General features: G+C 47.3%; 1 protein-coding gene and 1 long non-coding RNA gene across 2 annotated transcripts; both read left to right on the top strand.

Moving 5' to 3' along the window:
- Positions 1–6,122: 6,122 nt before the first annotated feature.
- Positions 6,123–8,414, top strand: LOC119358791 (probable amidase At4g34880). Its single transcript, XM_037625209.1, has 4 exons — positions 6,123–6,906; positions 7,132–7,368; positions 7,458–7,659; positions 7,978–8,414. Exons 1-4 carry the CDS (start codon positions 6,164–6,166, stop codon positions 8,332–8,334), a joined length of 1,539 nt encoding a protein of 512 aa, XP_037481106.1. The 5' UTR covers positions 6,123–6,163; the 3' UTR covers positions 8,335–8,414.
- Positions 8,415–16,498: 8,084 nt separating this feature from the next.
- Positions 16,499–18,674, top strand: LOC119358790. The gene is made up of 2 exons (XR_005172299.1): positions 16,499–17,354; positions 17,426–18,674. It is a non-coding gene; the product is annotated as an uncharacterized LOC119358790 (long non-coding RNA).
- Positions 18,675–20,587: the final 1,913 nt, after the last annotated feature.

Raw genomic sequence — 20,587 nt, 5'->3', positions numbered from 1 at the left:
ACACCTGAGAGAATATTGGACCCCCACTGAGAATGGCGTTCACACTTATGGAGAATGTGGACCCCAGTGAAAATGATATTCCACAACTACGGAGAAAGGCATCCCATGTGGAGCACTCCCTTTTATGTCGGTCAAAGCAACCAATAATCCTACATATAGGTAACCACCTTCATAACATTTCTTAATGTTCCTACTCTAATTCTCTCCCCCATTGAAAATGGCATTCACGCCTATACGAGTATATTGAACCCCCGCTGAAAATGGCATTCACACCTATAGAGAATGTGGACCCCACTGAAAATGATATTTCACAAAGAAAGGCATCCCATGTGGAGCACTCTCTTTTACGTCGGTCAAAGCAACTAATAATCCTACATATAGGTAACCACCTACGTAACTTAATGTTCCTACTTTAATTCTCTCCCTCACTAAAAATAGCATTCACACCTATAGAGTATATTGAACCCCCGCTGAAAATGACATTCACACCTATAAAGAATGTTGTACAATGACATTCCACACCCACGAAAAAGAGAGAATTCCTTATTTGACCCTTCCTTAAAATTTGCTTCCTTTTTTGGCCCAAAACAAAAATTTCTGCTCTTTTTGACACTTAAACTTCATTTTGTTCCCTCAATGACATTTCCGTCTATTTTTGCCACTCACGGTGTTAAGTGTGAGGTAAAAAGACCATTTTGCCCCTACTGCACTATGTGACTATCCCGGACATCTAAGTTAAACAGAAATCAGTTCATCAATTTTTTTAAAGATGTTCACAGATATTTTGCACATATATTTTTCAACATTTTTTCCTTAGTTAAACTGATCTGTGCGTACAAAAGCCATAGAAATCATCTGCAGAACTTGTATTACCATATCTATATCATGTTTATAACATTGGTTAATTTATCACGTTCCAAAGTATATTAGACATAGTACTAACTCTTCTAGCTAACACACGTTTATAACTAGTACAGTACGCAAAATGTCCAAACAAGTATACTATTGTAGTACACTGGCCGGCAGCTATACACCAGGCGCACAGCAACCAGATATGGACAAAGAGAACGCTTACTGCTGATCACGAGCAGCCGGACACCACGCACACGGACCGTTAGTTGAGAACGACAGCATCCAGCCACGCGCGTAGGCGCTCGCCAGACTGAGGCAGTCGTCGCCGCTGGTCGTCCGGTCCTGCCAACTACTACCTGTGCTTCCTCTCTCACATAGCAAGTTGTACACATCGCAAAAATAGTTTCTCCGATCTACTCCCTCCGTTCCAAATTACTTGTCTTAGATTTGTCTAGATACGGATGCATCTAGCATTAAAATGAGTCTAGATACATCTGTATCTAGACAAATCCGAGACAAATAATTCGAAACGGAGGGAGTATTTTTCTGTCGTCGAATTTACGTACGAGAGTTCCCAACCGTGCGATTCCATCAAAAGACAATAGCTAATGGATCCAGTTGAAGCTAGCCTAGGCGTTCACTAGTATGTGGGGAACAGGGGAACATTTTCTTCCTTTTTACGAGCAAGCTAAAGCAGGGTAAAAAGGACTTTTTAGGTTGCACTTGACGGTGTTAGTGGCCAAAACTATTGAAAATGCCATTGAGAGAACAAAATGAAGTTTAGATGTCAAAAAGGGAAGAAACTTTTTGTTAAGGCCAAAAAGGGAAGCGAATTTTAAGAATGGGCCAAATAAGGAATTCTCTCCACGAAAAAAGACATTCCATGTGGAGCACTCACTTAAGTCGGTCAAAGTAACCAATAGTCCTACCGGGTGGGGCCGAACCAGCGTTCTTCCGTAGCTTTACGTGGATAGCAAAGTTACCAAAGCAACACGGTTGCAAAAAAGAAATTAAGTCGCTAGGTAGACTCACGGCTCGTGGCCGATACACACACTCAGCCTCCTCCAGGTTGAACTCGACAAACTCATCAGCAGCCGCCCGGTGGATTCCTCGATACAAATCAGCAGCCGGTGGGTGTCTCTGTCATGGATGATTTTCTCCTTTTCTCTGTTGCACACGCGCGCGTCGGGCATTCCATAGTTCATAGTTGATCCGCCACGGCGGCACTGCTTCCTCTGGATGCCGCTGCCTTTTGAGCTCGGGTTTGCCCAGCTCTGTGCGCGCCGGTCGTCGCGCGCCTGCATTGCAGATCACCTCTGGGACCGTAGTCCATGGAGAACAGAGGAAGCACACGTAGGCGTCCGTCTTCGAGGCGCGCGTGGAGGGTGGGGCGGCACGTATGGGTGGTCGAACGTAGAGAGAACGCGGAACTCAGCGGCAGGCCCGGGTCGTCATCGCGGCGCGAGGTGACCGTGGCCGTGCTCGCGGACAGGGTGCAGGTGGGCAAGGCGGAGGCCGCCGTTGGGGGCTGCCGGCGAGACGACCTGTGCAGCCGCGGCCGGCGTCCGCACTGGACGGAAGGCTGGCTCAAGGATGCCCATTGTCGCATGATCGAGGAGGGTGTGGCCTGTGGTGCTTTCATGGCGGCGAGAGCGAGGGGACGGAGGAATTGCACTCACAATCTCTACACAGAATACGCCGATCTTTTGGCAAGTCTGACACTTCAGAAATCTGTGTGCAGCTCGCTCGATCTTTTGGCAAGTCTGACAGAGGAGGTGGATACCGAGACTTTGGAGCACAAACAAGAGTCCATTATGCACCAGCGACGGCAGCCGCGGTGCACCGTGCAAGGCCGGAAGCGTGGAGAAATGTCAGAGAAGAAACGAGGCGGAGGGGCGTGCTCAGTAAGCATACTGAGACAATCTGGACAGAACATGCGTCGATTAGCAAATCTGACTTAATGTGGTCAAAGTTGTACTGTATTCATCTTATCAAATCTGACACAATGGTTAGGCAGTCTCATTCATTCTTGTTAATGAAATCAACACAGACGGTTCATTGTTGCTAATGGCAGATGGACACAGAATTTCTATCTATGGCAGACGGTCCATCTGGTAAACTGGGGTCACATCCCACTGTCATACAAACTAGATGTGGTTTCCGCATCGTTGAGCATCTCCAATAGTTCCCATATCCATAAAAAAATTGTGGTTTAGGGAAAGTAGGGCCAAAAAAGTGCTTCAACAGTTCCCGTAAACCCAATTTTCCTACAGGATCCGGTATAATCTGCCCAACTCCCCCTCCATATAGCCATATAGGGGAAGATGACTCTTCCTGTAAAACTCGACGCCAAGTATCTTCCATGAGTACCAAGCATGTGTGTCAGAAATAACATTCTTTGAATTGTTATGTTGATACTAATACACATGCATGTGCCATTTGTATGCTTGTTTAACGGGAAATAGAAAAACAATAGCCATAGATCCATACGGGAACTGAGAACACCTCACCTACGATCTTCCCCTAAATTATATTGTATGGGCTCCCCGTAAAACCACTTTTATAGAGATTTTTTACAGGAACCATTAGAGATGCTCTTAGCACGGTGGACAAGTAGCACCAATTATTCTCCTTATAACCAATGTTTTAAATAACGGGCTATGGCATATAGCGGTAAATTGTACATGAAATCATTTAGCGACAACATGCTCAAACAGCTATAGCGGGGCTATAGCCAGGTATTTAAAACTATGCTTATAACTCCACAAGGCACAAAATTATGAGGCACAGTTCATAATTGCTGCCCAAAGCAAGTTCCTAGAGCATCATATTCGGTGGGTCTTGGAGCATCTCTAGCACACGTACGCTTCATATTCACAACCTCTACGAGCATCCAAGTACATTCTTCAAGGCGGATATCTGCAGTTCCTGACGAAGGATGGGCTGAGTCGGCGTCCCCAATAAGTTATTCGGAGGATTTGGAGAGACGCATGCAGTTTGGGGGTGTACAAGCAACACCTCGTCACAATGAGGTTATCATAGTTCTAATTTACCCAACTAATGTGAATTATACATTGATAGATTATTAATTTGGTTAAAGGAAACACAGAGCCATGGTGATCGAGGACCTTAACAAAAGGAGTGGCGGGTCTAACACGAGCTGCTAACGAGTAATATGCTAACGGGGGATTACCCCGAACAAGTCACACCAAGGCTAGGCGCCCCCTCTCGGTGTCTCACCATGCGCGCTGGTTAGCGGGTTATGAACTTCTGGAGGCAAGGATGTTGCCGGAGCACCACCGCATGCCGAATGGGTCGTCGACTAGCACGACTAGCACAAACCAGGTATTAGTGGCGGCTACTGCGCCGGCAGAAGCAGCAGCTCGACTAGCCTTAGCACTTTAGCAACTTGCCCAGGTTAGTAGCTCGCGGACGGCAGCAACAGCGGCTTCTCGCGACTGCGGGTAAGGGGAAGAGAGGGAAGAAAGAAGGGAACCTGGGGGCGGTGTGGCGGTGTCGCCGGCTCCGATAGCCGGCCGCGAGGTGGTGGCGGGGGGATTGAGTTCGGAGCCTTGGGGCCCGAGCTGGAACAAACACACACACACACACACACACACACACACACACACACAGAGGCGGGACGCGGGCGTGTGTGTTTGGGGGAGGGGTTGCCAGTCAGCTTTGACATAGTCAAAACCAGTTGACCATGCCAAAAAACCAGAAAAGGTTGTCCTGAGGGTGCAATTCGACTGGTTGTAAAGATAAGCGTTGTAAATCGAACTGAGTGGTTAGTTCGGGAATGAAATGTAGACTTTTCTCTAGTGCGTACTTGGCGGACTTGTCCTACTCCCAGTCCATTCACTCGCGGACATGATAGCTTCAACAAGGTACATCCTACTGAGGCAAGTACACACAAAAGCAACTATTTTCATATCTTCAGCTTTATTGTATCCAAACATTATTGCAGCGGTCATCAGGCTAGTTAATAGTTGCATTTATTCTTTATGTCTTCTCTTAGAAAAATTCTTTACATTTTTTGCCAGAGAGGCTAAAAGATTTCGGGCAACATGAGTTTATGATGCAGAAAATACAAAGGCATTGGTCATGTGGAGAGAGCTTTGATCCGGCAGCTGAAGGAGCTCTTCGTGAATGGGGCGGAGAAGCTGATGAAGGAGCACCGATTGGACCCAATCGTTGCGTCCGAGGACTATGCTTCCAACCTTCTCACCATTGGCAGCCACCCCAGCATTGTTGTGTCGGCTGGGTACAATGAGCATGGCGTCCCTTTTGACATATGCTTTGGCGGGCCGCAAGGATACGAGCCGAGACTGATCGAGATGGCCTATGCTTTCGAGCAGGTTACCAAAGTGAGAAGGCCGCCCAACATGTTGTTCGTGTGGCTGCAGGGCTGCTCGAAACGTTGTTCGTGTGGTCGATCTCGCGCCCTCCCGACTGCGGGGCTGATCCGGCCGTTGCGCGCACGTTGTTCATGTGCTCGTGCGACATGCTCTAGCGGTGTGACATGCGATCTAGTCGACGAAATGTCTAAGTACGGAGGACACAGTTCAAGACCGCGGTTGGGTGCATAGACATGTAGAGTTTTGAAACGGACACGTCCGGTAACTGCCTCGACGCATCCCTGGGCGTACAAGGGGCCGAATTAGCCTGGTTGTAGACATGGACGAATCTATTAAGGGCTTTAACAGGCTCAAGCCCCCTCTCCAAAACTGTAAAATTAGTTTTCGATACTAATGCCAAGGTCTAGCCCAACCACTTGCAGCCCAGTCCAACACATATTTGCATAACACTTATTTATTTCTAGATTCGCCAATGGTGATGGTGGTAGATGCTCCTAGAGACCTAGACAGCGATAGAAAAAAAGTGAGTGGTAAATTAGACACAATCATGAGCCATCTGAAAAGGCTAAAGACCACTGCCATGAAAGTACTACACGAGCACGAGCGTGCAAGAGACCAAACAGTACCCCTCCGATCCTTTTTACTCTGCATATTAGAATTCTCTAAAGTCAAACTTCACAAAATTTGACCGTATTTATATGAAAAAATATCAACATTTGCCATGCTAAAGTTATACAATATGAAACTTTAAGTCATGACACATCTATTGATATTGATTTTAGATTGTGAATGTTGGTATTTTTTCTATAAAGTTGGTCAAACTTTTCGAAGTTTGACTTCAATCAAATCTTATATGCGAACTAAAAAGGACCGAGGGAGGGAGTAGAGAGCAAAGAGCAGACAAGCCAAGCCACACCAACCCCGGTGGCGTTTAGCTAAGCTAAACTAACATCATGGCGTCGCTGCAGCTGCAAGCTGTCGCTGCCGTCCTGGCTCTCGTGGCCGCCGGCGCCGGTGCCGCGCACGGCTTCGAGTTCCACGAGGCCACCGTCGAAGCCATCCAGCTAGGGTTCAGCAACGGGACTCTCACCTCCACGGCGCTCGTCCGGTTCTACCTGGATCAGATCGGCCGCCTCAACCCGCTGCTGCGCGCCGTCATCGAGGTCAACCCGGACGCGCTCCGGCAGGCCCAGCATGCCGACGCCGAGCGCCGCCGCGGCAGCGGCACGGCCACCGGCTCGCTGCGCGGCGTCCCCGTCCTGCTCAAGGACAACATCGCGACCCGTGACGCGCTCAACACCACGGCGGGCTCGCTGGCTCTCCTCGGCTCCGTGGTGAAGCGTGACGCCGGCGTGGCGGCCCGGCTCCGGCGTGCGGGCGCCCTGGTGCTCGGCAAGGCCAGCCTGTCCGAGTGGGCCAATTTCCGCCCGGTCGAAGCCGGGTGGAGCGCCCGCGGCGGCCAGGCGCGGAACCCGTACGTGCTGTCGTCTACCCCGTGCGGGTCGAGCGCCGGGTCCGGCGTGGCCGTGGCGGCCAACATGGCGGCCAACATGGCGGCCGTGACGCTCGGCACCGAGACCGACGGCTCCATACTTTGCCCGTCGTCGTTCAACTCGGTTGTCGGCATCAAGCCGACGTTGGGGTTGACCAGCCGGGCCGGCGTCGTCCCCATCACTCCGTTGCAGGACACCGTGGGGTAACCCTTCCTGCTCCTTTCTTCTTCTTGCTGTTGTTTCATATTCATTCAACCTGGAAATCTTGGTGCCGCTCGATGCTTCCTTCTTCTTCTTCTTGCTGTTGTTTCATATTCATTCAACCTGAAGATCTTGGTGCCGCTCGATGCTTCCTTCTTCTTCTTGCTCTTGTTTCATATTCATTCAACCTGAAAATCTTGGTGCCGCTCGATGGAAATAAAATGCAGACCGATGTGCCGGACGGTGTCGGACGTGGTGCACGTGCTGGATGCCATCGTCGGCTACGACACGCAAGACGCCGCGGCCACCGGAGCGGCATCCAAGTACATCCCGCACGGCGGGTACACGCAGTTCCTAAAGAAAAACGGGCTAAAAGGCAAGAGGATCGGCGTCCCCAATGGCTTCTTCCAAGGATACGACCAGACGCAGTTGAATACGTACAAGCAGCACCTCGCCACAATGAGGTTCCTTCGTAGTCACGGTTTACATTTCACTAGCTGTCCATGGATGAATATATGAATTGATTCTTGATTTTTCTTTTCTTTTTCCAAAGGAAACTTGGAGCAGTGGTGATCGAGAAGCTGGACGTCGCTGCCAATTTGACCGCTCTATTGGTTGAGATTTATTCCAAGGAGGGGATTGCCATGCAGGCAGAGTTCAAACTGAGCATAAACGCGTATTTGGCAGACTTGGTCTACTCCCCGGTCCATTCGCTAGCAGACATCATAGCATTCAACAACAACCATCCTGTGGAGGTAAGTGCACCAAGAAACCAACTCAATCCATATTTCTTGGGATTAGATTAATTATTTGCCACGACTTTACCATGCATGGGTCAGATGATTTGCCCTGCTTGTGTCCAATGGCAGGTGGTTCACTTCTTGTTGTTCAAACAATATACTCTAGATCTAGGTCTGTCAAAAAAAAACTCTCAATTTTTCTTATAGATTCCTACTGCATAGATCATGAGGCAATAAAACACCTGAAACATGCATAGGTAGAATCAACACGGCAGTTAATGGAGCTTATTCTTTATGTAGGCTCTCACAAAAATTATTTACATGGTGGTGCAGGAGAGGCTGAAAGATTTCGGGCAGCCTGATCTTATAGCTGCCCAAAGCACAAACGGCATTGGGCCTGTAGAGAGGGCCGCAATCCGTCGCCTGAAGGAGCTGAACACGAATGGGCTGGAGAAGCTAATGATGGAGCACCAATTAGACGCGATCGTTGCGCCTAACAGCGATATTTCTAGCCTTCTCGCCATTAGCGGCCACCCTGGTATCGTTGTGCCGGCGGGGTACGACGAGAAGGGGTTCCCCTTCGGGATATGCTTCGGCGGGCTGCAGGGGTATGAGCCGAGGCTGATCGAGATGGCCTATTCTTTCGAGCAGGCTACCAAAGTGAGGAGGCCACCCATGTTCAAGCCCTAGCTAGCTGATTATAACTCTTGTGTAGCAACAATGTAACACAACGGCTAAAAAAAACGGCTCCACTTACACTTTTCTCGTTACATTTCAAAGAATAAACCCTGGAAGTATTATTTATTGGGTCAGGAAGTAACTCTGAATAGACTAGCAATGTGGCACTAAAGGTGAAACAACAAGCACCTTCTACAGGTAGCCAACGTTGCCGCAAAAGAAAGCACGCCCAAGAAAGCAATTGTTTTAAAGATCACATGGAACGCCCAAGAACAGGCACTGATTTCTTGTTTTTTTTAATAATTTCGATAAAAGGAGCATCAGCCCCCCAATTTCATTTCATCTGAAATTGACAAGACAACCAGATCCAAAATCAGCTGAAGGGGAACTCTGCCCCAGCCAACTATGCCTGCTTATTAAAGTTTCTGAGTTTCTGCATACAAGACTGCAACTCTTCTACAAAGAAACAGAAAGCAGTACATCCTACATCAGGCTTCTAAACTATGGCGACGACACTACGTTACATGTATAACGACATCCGCAGCATCATTCATTCATTCTTTGTCCACGGTACCAACTTTATTATCATCTCTTACTCCAATTTCTATGTTACCTAGGGCTGGTATTGGATAAACCTTTCTTGTATTTTGCTTCATTTGCACATATGTACTTTATTTAATTACTGCATGAAAATGCCGTAGAACAATTGTTCTACAGTTCTGGGCTTCAAAAGAAAAAGCAGGGTGGGTGGTGTAGAAGCAAACTATACATACTAGTTAAAGGCACGTGCCATGCACGTGTAAGGATTATTGCGACAAGTTGTATGTTGAGAGGATCTTTTTTTATACTTTGAATTGCTTATCACATGTGTCACATGATACGTTGAGAAGGATTGAAGGCATTTTATTTACTATATAATCAGGTTCTTAGTACTCCCTCCATTCCAAAATATAGTGCGCCCGTACTTCCTGAGGTCCAACTTTAATCATAAATTTAACCAACGAGACCAACTGCGGCGGGAGAAAAAATTATATAATTAAAAACTTCTTTTGAATACGAATTCACTGATATAATTTTACTCCCGCCGCAATCGGTTTTGATAGTTAAATTTACGATCAAAGTTGAAGCACGAGGATAGAGGAAGCACTACATTGTGGAATGGAGGGAGTATTTATTAACTTATATTTTTCATGTAAGGTCACAAACATGCATGCATACAGTGATTAATCTGTCTAATCGAGTAGATGTTTGCCTAAAAATATATTGGTGAGAACAATGGGAAAGCTGGGCAATAATGTTTGTAAAATGAATTCATAAGAGAAAGTAGAAAAATAGAGAGGCCGACGGTCATTTTTTTTAAGTGTCAAAGCAGCCTTTGGGCTCTCAGGCACCCGTGGGGTGTTCTCTAGCATAGCAAAAGGTTTCAAAAAAATGATACCAAGATTTGCATGTCGTACAAAACAAAAAGCAGAGGACCTCAATAAATGTTAATTCAAATCAATAGAAACATGCCAGAGTTCTTTTCTTTACACATGCCCTATTTTTGATAAAAAAAACCAGTTTAGTAAATAACTAAATATGCAGATTACATGTGTTATTTTTGACAAATAAAAATATGAGAAAATACTTCTGGCAACAGGAGTATTGATGCCCGAGAGTTAAACTTTGAAAGTAATAAAGTTTTTTTAATACAACACATATATTAATCTTCTATTTTACTTGTTGATTATAGTCTGCTAAAGCATCGATACCGAGGCTGCAATGCATGTGTCTGCGGCTGTGGGGCAGCGTTGCATAGTACTCCTTGCCTAGTACTGTGGCCGTGGGTCAGCGTTTCTTTTTGTCAACAGGGCCTGCGGCACATTTCCTGTGGCCGGCAGAAGAATCGAGAGCCTGCAAGTACTCTGCCGCGCTGGCAATCTAGCAGCACAAAAATGGAACCCTACCGCGAATCCCTGCCTGCTCAGCCGTTAGATTGCCCTATCCTATGGTCTATATGTGACCATGTACTCCTCTATCTAAAGCAATTGAATCTGAGCCGTTTGTTTACAAACATCCAACGGTCTATATAACTTCATACTGGTACACTATATAGAAGTATAGATAATAGTGTGAGTCCATCCCATGCTCTGTCTTAAGCCTGCAGATTACTTTTTTTTGAGATAAAGCCTGCAGATTACTTTTTTTTGAGGGGTAAAAACCTTATTTATTCATCAAATGCCACATGAAGTGGGATACTTCTCAGGTCGTGCGGGGTGCCAAACCAAACATGACGCCCCGGACCTCTAGAGAAAGCAAATTTAGCTAGACCATGTGCTTCATAGTTCACAGCACGAGACTCAAAGGAAAAAAATACAATTTAGGGAATTCAAACGAAACTACTACCCACACGATACTGCTGCACGATCTTTGCACGACGTGCTAATCCAGCGGCCAGTGCCTTTCTAAATCCTGTGCATGTCCGGCTGGATTTGAGTATCGTGCATGAATCGTCTGGCTCGTGTCGTGTGTATAGCACTGCTGGAATTCAAATGACTAATAATCTCGCTGACGATCGCCCCGTAGGCACCTCTGCCGCCTCTCTGAATATCTGAGATGACTTGCTTGCAATCGGATGCTACAACAAAATGTTGTATGTGTAGATCTTCAGCAAGTGCTAGAGCTTCACGACATGCTATAGCTTCAAGAGTGGCCGGATCAGTTAAACCCTCAAGGACTAGGGCCGAGCTGCCCAAGAAGTTCCCTTCCGAATCTCTGCAGACTGCAGCTGCTGATCCTCCTCTTCTTCCTTGCACTCCCCCATCCACATGGATCTTGCAATGTCCAGCCGGTGGTTTTTTTGGCCTTGTGTTTGTTTGGAGAGATGTGGCATTCCTAGCTGGAGTGTTCGGTTTATTATTGATCAAGGACAGATCCTTCAGATACCTCTCTATGAAGCTGTGGGTCACTTGGGGACTCTGAAAAATAGCTTCATGTATTGCCTTCCGTCGAGCATGCCATATTGCCCAAAGTGTCACGGCCATGTCAACAAATTCTTCATGAGTTAGCATCTCCATGAGCGTGAAGATCCACTGTTTGGCATTGGGCTCATTATTTGATGTGATTTTTTGCGTGACCTCCACATTAGCCAATGCCCAAACACTTCTTGATGTTGTGCACTCTAAGAGGGAGTGACGCCATGAATTGCGTATCCCACAGATGCCACAAAGACTGGAGTCGGACATATGACGATGTGCTCTAACATCGTTTGTTGGAAGCGACTGTTTTGAGAGCCTCCATAAGAACATTCGAATTTTCCCTGGGACCTCGGTCTTCCACAGCGTTTTCCACGATTTTTCCTCTGCCATGGCGTTAGATGGGCCTGCAACTCCTTCTAGCCATGCTTCCCGTCTTCCCCTTGTGGCCACCAGCATTTTATACGCGGACTTGACTGAGAAAGATCCGTGTTTCTCGTAGTGCCAAGCCCAGAAGTCATCTATATTTATTGTACACAGTGGGATTCCAAGAATCACTTGAGCGTCCATTGGCAAAAAGGTGGTTTGGATCAGCTGTCTGTCTCATGATGCCGTCGCGCTCGTGATAATCTCTGAAACTCTCGTTGGCGGGTTGGGAACGCGGCAACCATATGGCCTAAAAGACTCTTATTTGGGGAGCCAATTATGGTTCCAGATTTCCGTGGTTTCTCCGTTTCCAATCCGCCGAACCAGACCTTGTTTCAAGATGTCTCTCCCTTCAATGATTGCCCGCCAAATCTGGCTTGGGTGGTTACCCAGCTGAGCCTGCAGGATATCTGTGTGTGGATAGTATACGCTCTTGAGCACTCGGGCGCTAAGAGACTCAAGAGTTTGCAGCAGGCGCCAAGCTTGTTTCGCGAGCATTGCAAGGTTAAATAATTCGAAATCCTTGAAACCTAGGCCCCCCATTCCCTTAGGTTGGGTCATTGCTTTCCATGAAACCCAATGGGGCTTTCTCTTCCCTTCTTTGCTCCCCCAACAAAACTTTCTTATCAGCTTGTTTAGATGCTCACAGAGGCCCCGAGGTAGCTTGAAACAAGACATCGAAAACACTGGAACTGATTGTGCTACAGATTTAACTAGAACTTCTTTGCCCGCAGTAGACATCGTGCGCTCAATCCATCCCTGCACCTTTCCCCAGAGCCGATCCTTCAAATACTTGAAAGAACCGTTCATAGAGTTGCCAACATCAGACGGCATCCCCAAGTACTTCTCGTTTAGTGTTTCGTTGGGGACGTTCAGAGTCTCCTTGATTTCCTGTCTGATAGAGTCTGGAACTCCCTTGCTGAAATATATAGAAGATTTAGCATAGTTGATACGTTGCCCCGTTGCCTGACAATAAGATTCAGAACATGGCACACCTCATTGGCTCCAGCACCGTTTGCCTTGAAAAACAGCAGGCTGTCATCAGCGAATAGTAGATAGTTTACCGGTGGCGCCGTAGGTGCTACCTGTAGGCCATGCAAGTTGGATGACTCACTTTTTGATTTTAGAAGGCACGACAGGCCCTCTGCTGCTAACAAGAACAAGTATGGAGATATTGGGTCCCCTTGTCTGATCCCTCTGGAAGGTATGAATTGTTGCAATTTCTTTCCATTAAACAAAACTGAAAATCTCACCGTTGTCACCAGGCTCATCACTATTTGGACCCATCTTTCAGAGAAGCCCAGTTTAAGCATTATTGCCTGTAGGTAGTCCCATTCCACTCTATCGTATGCTTTCATCATATCAAGCTTTAGAGCACAGGATTGATGTTTCTTGGCCTTATTCCTCTTCACAAAATGAAGACACTCATAGGCTGTTATGATGTTATCGGTTATGAACCTTCCAGGAACAAATGCTGACTGCTCCTCTGAGATGATATCAGGAAGGACTAACTTTAATCTGTTAGATATAACTTTCGAGGCAATCTTATACAGCACATTACAAAGGCTGATAGGGCGGAACCGAGAGAGGAGTGTGGGGTTTTTTACCTTCGGGATGAGCACAAGAACCGTATCATTAATACACTCCGCTGATTCAGTACCGTCAACAATCCTCAGAACTGCCCTTGTAACATCCTCACAACAAATATCCCAATGATGCTGGAAAAAATGTGCAGGGTAACCATCTGGGCCGGGCGCTTTCACTGGGTACATTTGAAAGAGTGCTGTTTTAACCTCTTTCTGACTATATGGGGCATTTAGCATATCATTCATTGCTTGTGTCACTTTCACCGGAACAGTCTCTAGTACTTGGTCCATGTCCTGAACCCCTTCAGAAGTATAGAGCTGCTGGTAAAAATCATTGGTCAAATTTTCCATCTCCGTTAAGTTGTCGGTCATCTGTCCAGAAGGTAGTTGAAGGGATTTTATTTGGTTCTACCTCTTGCGTCGGCTCGCCCTTAGGTGGAAGAAATATGTATTCTTATCACCATGTTGGAGCCACTCTATTCGAGCACGCTGACTCCATAATATTTCCTCCCTATGATAAAGTTCTGTCAACCTGTCAACTATTTTAATTTCCAGATGATTTGGACCGGAGCGATTTGGGATCGCGCGCAAATCCTGTAATTCCTTCTGCATGCTTCGGATCTCACGCCGCACATTCCCAAACTGCTGTCTGTCCCATGTGGCCAGGTCTGTTGAAAGCGACCTCAGCTTGTCGCTTATTTCCTGTATTGACTCCGTTTGTCCACTAGTCCAGGAATTCTCTACCAATGGTGTTAGACCCGGGTCACGCTCCCATGCAAGCTCATATTTAAATGATTTGGGGGCCCGTTTGCATGGCTCCTCATGCACGTACTGCACGTAAATAGGTAGATGATCGCTAGTTGCTGCAGTTTTGTGTTCAAGTACAGCAGATGGAAAAGCAAGCGACCAAGCGGGATTAGCTACTCCCCTGTCAAGTCGCACTCGAGTGTAAGTCCCCCCAGACACTTTCTTTCCAAAGGTCCATCCACTTCCGACGTAACCTATATCCGTTAATCCACATGTATCCAAAGCGTCCCTGAACGCGTCCATTTGCGCTTGACTTCTGTTTCCAACACCATCGTGTTCATGTGCATACAGCACCTCGTTAAAATCTCCGAGGGCAAGCCAGGGTATATCGTTTGTGCCTACGATTCCCCTAAGAGTGTCCCATGTCTTGTATCTCTCATTAACCTGAGCCTCGCCATAGACAAACGTGACCCTTGTTTTAACATCCACAAGATCATTCAGCATTGCATCAATGTGATACTTCGAGTAACCAACAATCTCAAGATTTATTTCCTCGTTCCAAAAAATTCCTAGACCACCACTTCTACCAGAACTGCTTACAGCAAAACTTCTATTAAAGCCTAAAGTACCAGCCAAACTTTCAACTCTAGTTCCCTCTAATTGGGTTTCCAATATACATAAGACAGAGGGGGCAAACTGCCTCGTGAGATCACGAAGCTCCTGAACTGTCGCGGGTTTGCCTGCTCCGCGACAGTTCCAGCATAGTAGACTCATTGCGCATGGCGAGACTCCCCATGGGAGCCCGCCAAACACGCATCAAGGTTTTTGGTGAAATCTGTAATCTTCTCTGGAGCTGTCTCATTAGACGAGGATGACTTCGATCTCTTCAGATCCTGCTTGGGAGGAGGGCTAAAAGGCACCGCAGGTGATGGCAGAAACAGTTGCTTCGTCTGTTGTACTGAAGAGGTTGGGAGCGTGGTTTTTGGATCATTGGCCCCTCTCTTCCTATTGCGATCCACCTCCGTCATTGCTACATCTCCATCTCGCTGAAACCGTTCCTCGGGATACTGTTCGTCGTACAAATCAGCACTATTGTACGAACGTCCTCTTCCTCTTCCCCCACGGCCTCTGCCGCGGCCTCTCCCTGCGTTGCTGCTCTCGCCCGGTCCACTGCTGGGGCCTTTAAACCACGTTGCCTTGATGTCTTTGAAGACCAGCGTCTTTGGGGCATGGACCCCATCCCCGCACTCTTTGTGTTGGTGGCCTAGATGTCCGCAAACCGCACACCAATCCGGCAATCTTTCATATTTAACTCTAAAGATGACTCGCTCCATCGAATCCTTCTTCCTTATTACCAGTGAGACAGTGTTCTTCAATGTTTTAGTGACATCGATCCTGACTCGAACTCTAGCAAAATTTCCTTCAAAATCCGGGGATCTAGGCTCAGCATATATGAATTCTCCCACAGTCGCCGACAAAGCTTTGACCTTAGAGAAGAAGCCATCCGACAGGTCGTGGATCTGAATCCAGATGTCCAATTTATTGAGCTCTATAGACGACGGCTTTGTGAAGCCATCGTACTCCGAGAGAACTACTGCTTTCCCCTTGAAGTTCCAAGGGCCATCCCCCATAACCCTCTCCCAGTCACCCAGGCAGGAGAATTGCATTGAGTACATATTATCTTCGAGTGGTCTAATCTTTACCTCCTGAGCTAGGTCCCAGGCCACCCTCATATTCCTATAAAACCAATATTGGCTATATGTTTTCTCTGTGTGAACCCTAGCTAGAGCCATCCAACGTGTCTCTTCCTTCGGCAGCTCGGTGTCTTCCACCACGACATCAACCAGATCATCTTCTTTCAGGCCAAGTTCCTCCATCATCGCAGCCAGATTGGACGCAGCCGTACTCGATCCAGATGCAGTCGGATCCATCATGCGCTTGCTCGAGGGTAGGGATCCGCGAGCGGTAGGTCCCAAGGAAGTCCCCGCCCTCCCCGAACGCCGCGGTGGCCACGGGCCACAGCGATCGCCGGAAGGGGATGAACAGCCGGGGAGAGAAGATCCCTACGGTGCCGGCGTCGCCGTCGCTCGAGGGGAGAGAGAAACCCTAACGAGAGGGGAGTTTTTTTTAAGCCTGCAGATTACTAGAACCGGGGGATTACCTAATGATGCTCGTCGGGTGGTTAATGTGATTGAAGGCCACTTGTCACCGGCCGTGAAGCCTGCCATGGTATAATGCACCTTGGACGATTGGTGTCAAGGCCCATCCTCCAACACCTCAGGTTCCTAATTAAGGAAGAGACCACAAAATGAGCAGTGAGCCTCTTTCATCAGTGTATGTACATAGGCACTGGCGGAGCGTCGTGGGGACAATTCCGGGCTGTGGCCACCCCTTCTGTCGGCGCAAAAAATATATTTATAGGATACACGGCCCATTTTCATGGCCCGCGGTGGACTAGGACGATCGTCAGCCCGTGACGAGGGAGGAGCGAGTGGTTCGCCGCCCCATCCCCGTTCCTCTGGTCGCCCCCCATGGTGACTGCTGCCACTTCCAGGTCTTCCTCCTCCTCTCAACTTCTCCTACCCTAGTTCCCTGAGTGGCCACATGTTCTTCCTCCTCGGCTCCTCCTCATCTCCATTCTCCACTTGTCCCCTACTCCCCTGACCCCCTGAGCAACTGCTCGAGTCCCCTCCCAATCCAGTCCCCAAATCCACTTTGTATGCTTGCTCTTTTCTTCTAGATCCTTTCTCAAATCAAGCAGTAGCAAGTGAGTATCAAGTGGATCTGCAGGCTATACCTGCAAATTCGCGCGAGAGGGGGTGGTTGGGGGGGACGGGGTGCTGGCGATTCAGTTTTTGCAAGTTGCAAGCTGGGAGCGATGACTCCATTTATGTTATGTGGCTTTAAGTTTCAGCAATTCTATCTTGACATGTAAATTGCAGACCACCTTTATTTCTTTATTTTAGATGGTCAGGGTAAGTAGATTACTTCAAGTAAAAGAACAAATGTGGAATTACTATTTTTCAGTTGATAAAAATTTGTTTACAAATTCCAATTTAGGTAGCAATGGGCAGAAACAGAGGAACAGCTATGCATTCATTTTTGCTGAATCTTTAGTGAATCATTCACTCCATGAACTTGCACTTTCTTGCTTTTACTTGCTATTTTTTTTCATAAATCTGAACCTGTTGGCCCCCCTCATTTTTGGTTCGCGCTCCGCCACTGTACATAGCTGAATTCATTAATGTGAACAAAGTTCAGTTAGTTTCTAGTGTACCAGATCAGAACAGAGGCATGCTCCTGGCATGTGGAGAGTCTGGTGAGTCGTCAACTTTTTCAAGGAAGGGCCACAAACCAGACTTGTCAACTGAATCTGGCTCATCTCTGCAGATCAACTCGCATGCCGTCTCGAGGTTGGCAACGATGCCTGATATGGCGGGCCGGTCCTTCCCGACAAACTTCACACAACATCGTGCAATCTGCGCCACACGCTTCAGTGTGTGCAGGTGCCATGGCGTTGGCTCCGGTACAGGTCACCTATCTAGCATCTCCTCAATATTATCGGCCTCAATGATGGGGAGTGCAAAGGATGCCAGATCTCTATTCATCTCCTCCTTTGCTTGGGAAAACGCCTTTTTCCCTGTCAGAACCTCAAGCTTAACCACGCTGAGGCTGTACACGTCGCTCGCCGGCTTCAGATGACCTGTGTGAAGGTACTCAAGGTCGATGTACCCAAGTGTGCCTCTAGCTGTGACATCCAACCACGACACCAGATGTGCCGAAGACGAAGGGAGGGGCCGTAGCCGGGGAGGTGCCGGCGGCTGGCGCCGAGGAGGTGCCCGGCGACGTGACCGAGCTCGTGGCGGCGGAGGAGGAGGAGGAGGTGTTGTCCGCGGCCATGAAGAGGGTCCTGGCGACTAATACCAAGTTGGAAAGTGTTTGTGCAAATTTCCTTGATTGATTCTGTTACACATGAGAGTATACATAGAGAGGGAGAGAGAGTCCCAAGAGTTGAGGCACGCAGGCCATGCGGGAGACCTCAGATCCTACACTCTAGGATCGATACAACGTGATAGTACAACATTACAATTGATACAAAAATATACAACTTAACATTCTCTACATGCCGCTGCCATTTGAGTGGACGAGACTTGCCTGCTCCTCCGTCATATGCCCATCCGTCGAGGAGGGTGTGGCCTGTGGTGCTTTCATGGCGGCGAGAGCGAGGGGACGGAGGAATTGCACTCTGCTCTGCTGTACGCAGAGCATAATGGCACAATCTCTACACAGAATACGCCGATCTTTTGGCAAGTCTGACACTTCAGAAATCTGTGTGCAGCTCGCTCGATCTTTTGGCAAGTCTGACAGAGGAGGTGGATACCGAGACTTTGGAGCACAAACAGAGTCCATTATGTGCACGGCCGGCAGCGTGGAGAAATGTCAGAGAAGAAATGTCAGTGAGCATGCTGAGATAATCTGGACACAACATGCGTCGATTAGCAAATCTGACTTAATGTGCTCAAAGCTCTACTCATCTTATCAAGTCTGACAAAATGGCTAGGCAGTTTCATTCTTGTTAATGGAGTTAGCACAGATGGTTCATTGTTATTAATGGCAGATGGACACATAATTCTATTCAGTATATGACGTGCCCATCGACCAACTGCTCGAGTATACACTGATAAGTATAAGAACTTTTACCAGCAAGTTCATTAGATACTCAGAGAGCATTTTACTCTTTATCAAATTTGTGAGAAATGTTAAATGGAACATCTAATAATCCACCTATAAACCATAAATACACCATGGACCGTAATTTTAGCTCCCTCGTTTCAATTGAGGAGCTCAATTTCGAATCCAGTTTACGATTTTGATTGGTCAATGGTTTTAATTGAGGTTATTTTGAATTTGCCTCATGACTATTATTGAACCGAGGTGTTCAATTTTGGATCCGGTTCAGAATTTTGACTGGGTCAATGATTTCGATTGATGTGTTTAATTTTGGATTTGCTTCATGATTTTGACCAAGGCAATTATTTTTTAAATCAATCGGCAACAACTAGCCCATAAAAATACATAAGTCCCGCGCAAACCACTCATCACCTGGCAAAAATGAATCATCAACATACGACACCGTAACACAACATAGTACATGTGATCGCCAGCGCAAAAAACTTTCCCACATACGTGTGGGTTGATTAGCAGATATTCAAGAAGAGCCCACCAGAACACTACGTTATATTAAAAAGGAAAATATACACCATCACTGCCTCACACGCCAAACTAAATAAATTGCATTATGATATTCCAATAGCACAAACGGCACAGGGAAGCGCGCACAACCCTACTAGTGACATCGACTAGTCATATCCATTAAATATGTGAAAATCATTAGGTGAGACATCCAGTGACACCGATTTTTTGCATCCATTAAATTTACAAAAAAGCATAGATGAAACAAGGACACTGATGTCCATTGAAGTCATGATAAGCATTATCTAGGATCTGCTGAAAAATGCATTTCACACATATAAAGAAGCATCGGACCGCACTAAAAAATGATGTCCATTAAATCTACAAAAAGCATAGGTGAAACATTTAGAAATAGTGATATCCATTGAAGTCATGATAAGCATTAAACATGACCCGTTGAAAATAACATTTCACACATATAAATAAGCATTGGACCGCGCCGAAAAGTGATGTTCATTAAATGTACAAAAAAACATAGGTGGAACATTTAGAGACAATAAAGTCCATTGAAGTCATGATAAGGATTAGATAGGACCCGCTAAAATGACGTTTCACACACATAAAGAAGCATTGGACCACATTGAAAGTAACATTCACACCCATATAAAAGCATTGGACCCCGCTGAAAATGACATTCCACACTTAGGGAGAAACATCGCCAAGCCATCCCATGTGGAGCACTCCCTTTTAAGTGAAGTTGCTCGAAGCAACACGGTTGCAAATTTCTTTTTCAAGTTGCTAGGAACAGTCCTGGGCTCGTGGCCGATACACACACCCTCGGCCTCCTCTTTGCTCAACTCCAAACTCGACGAACTCATCAGCATCCGACCAGTGGATTTCAGCAGCCGGTGCGTGTATCTTTCATGGTCCCCCCCTCCTTTTTGCTGTTCATCTTGGTTCCTTCTCTATTGCACACGCGCGAGCTAGGAATTTTACAGTTGATAGTTTTTCCGCCACCCCTTCCTTTGGAAGCCGCTGCCATTTGAGCTCGGGTGTGCTCAGCTCAGTGCGCGCCGGTCGTCGCGCGTCTGCACTCCATCGCCGAGTGCAGATCACCTCCGGGACCGTGGTCCATGAGGAACAAAGGAAGCACACATTTTGTCCGTCATCGATCGAGGCGCGCGCACGGATGGCTAGTCGAGCGAGGAGGCAAATGCGGGACTCGGCTGGTCCGGGTCGTCGTCGCGGAGGCCGACAACCTTGAGAGGGCGGAGCGGGGAGGCAAGCGGCAAACAGAGGTCTAGCGGGCCAGCGCCAGCGTCCGCGGTGCACGGCCGGAAAGTGTGGGGAAATAACAGA

Source organism: Triticum dicoccoides, chromosome 2A, assembly GCF_002162155.2.
Source record: "Triticum dicoccoides isolate Atlit2015 ecotype Zavitan chromosome 2A, WEW_v2.0, whole genome shotgun sequence".
Classification (NCBI taxonomy): domain Eukaryota; kingdom Viridiplantae; phylum Streptophyta; class Magnoliopsida; order Poales; family Poaceae; genus Triticum; species Triticum dicoccoides.
Note: the sequence above shows the minus strand (reverse complement) of the source record. Positions and strands in the feature narration are given on the sequence as shown.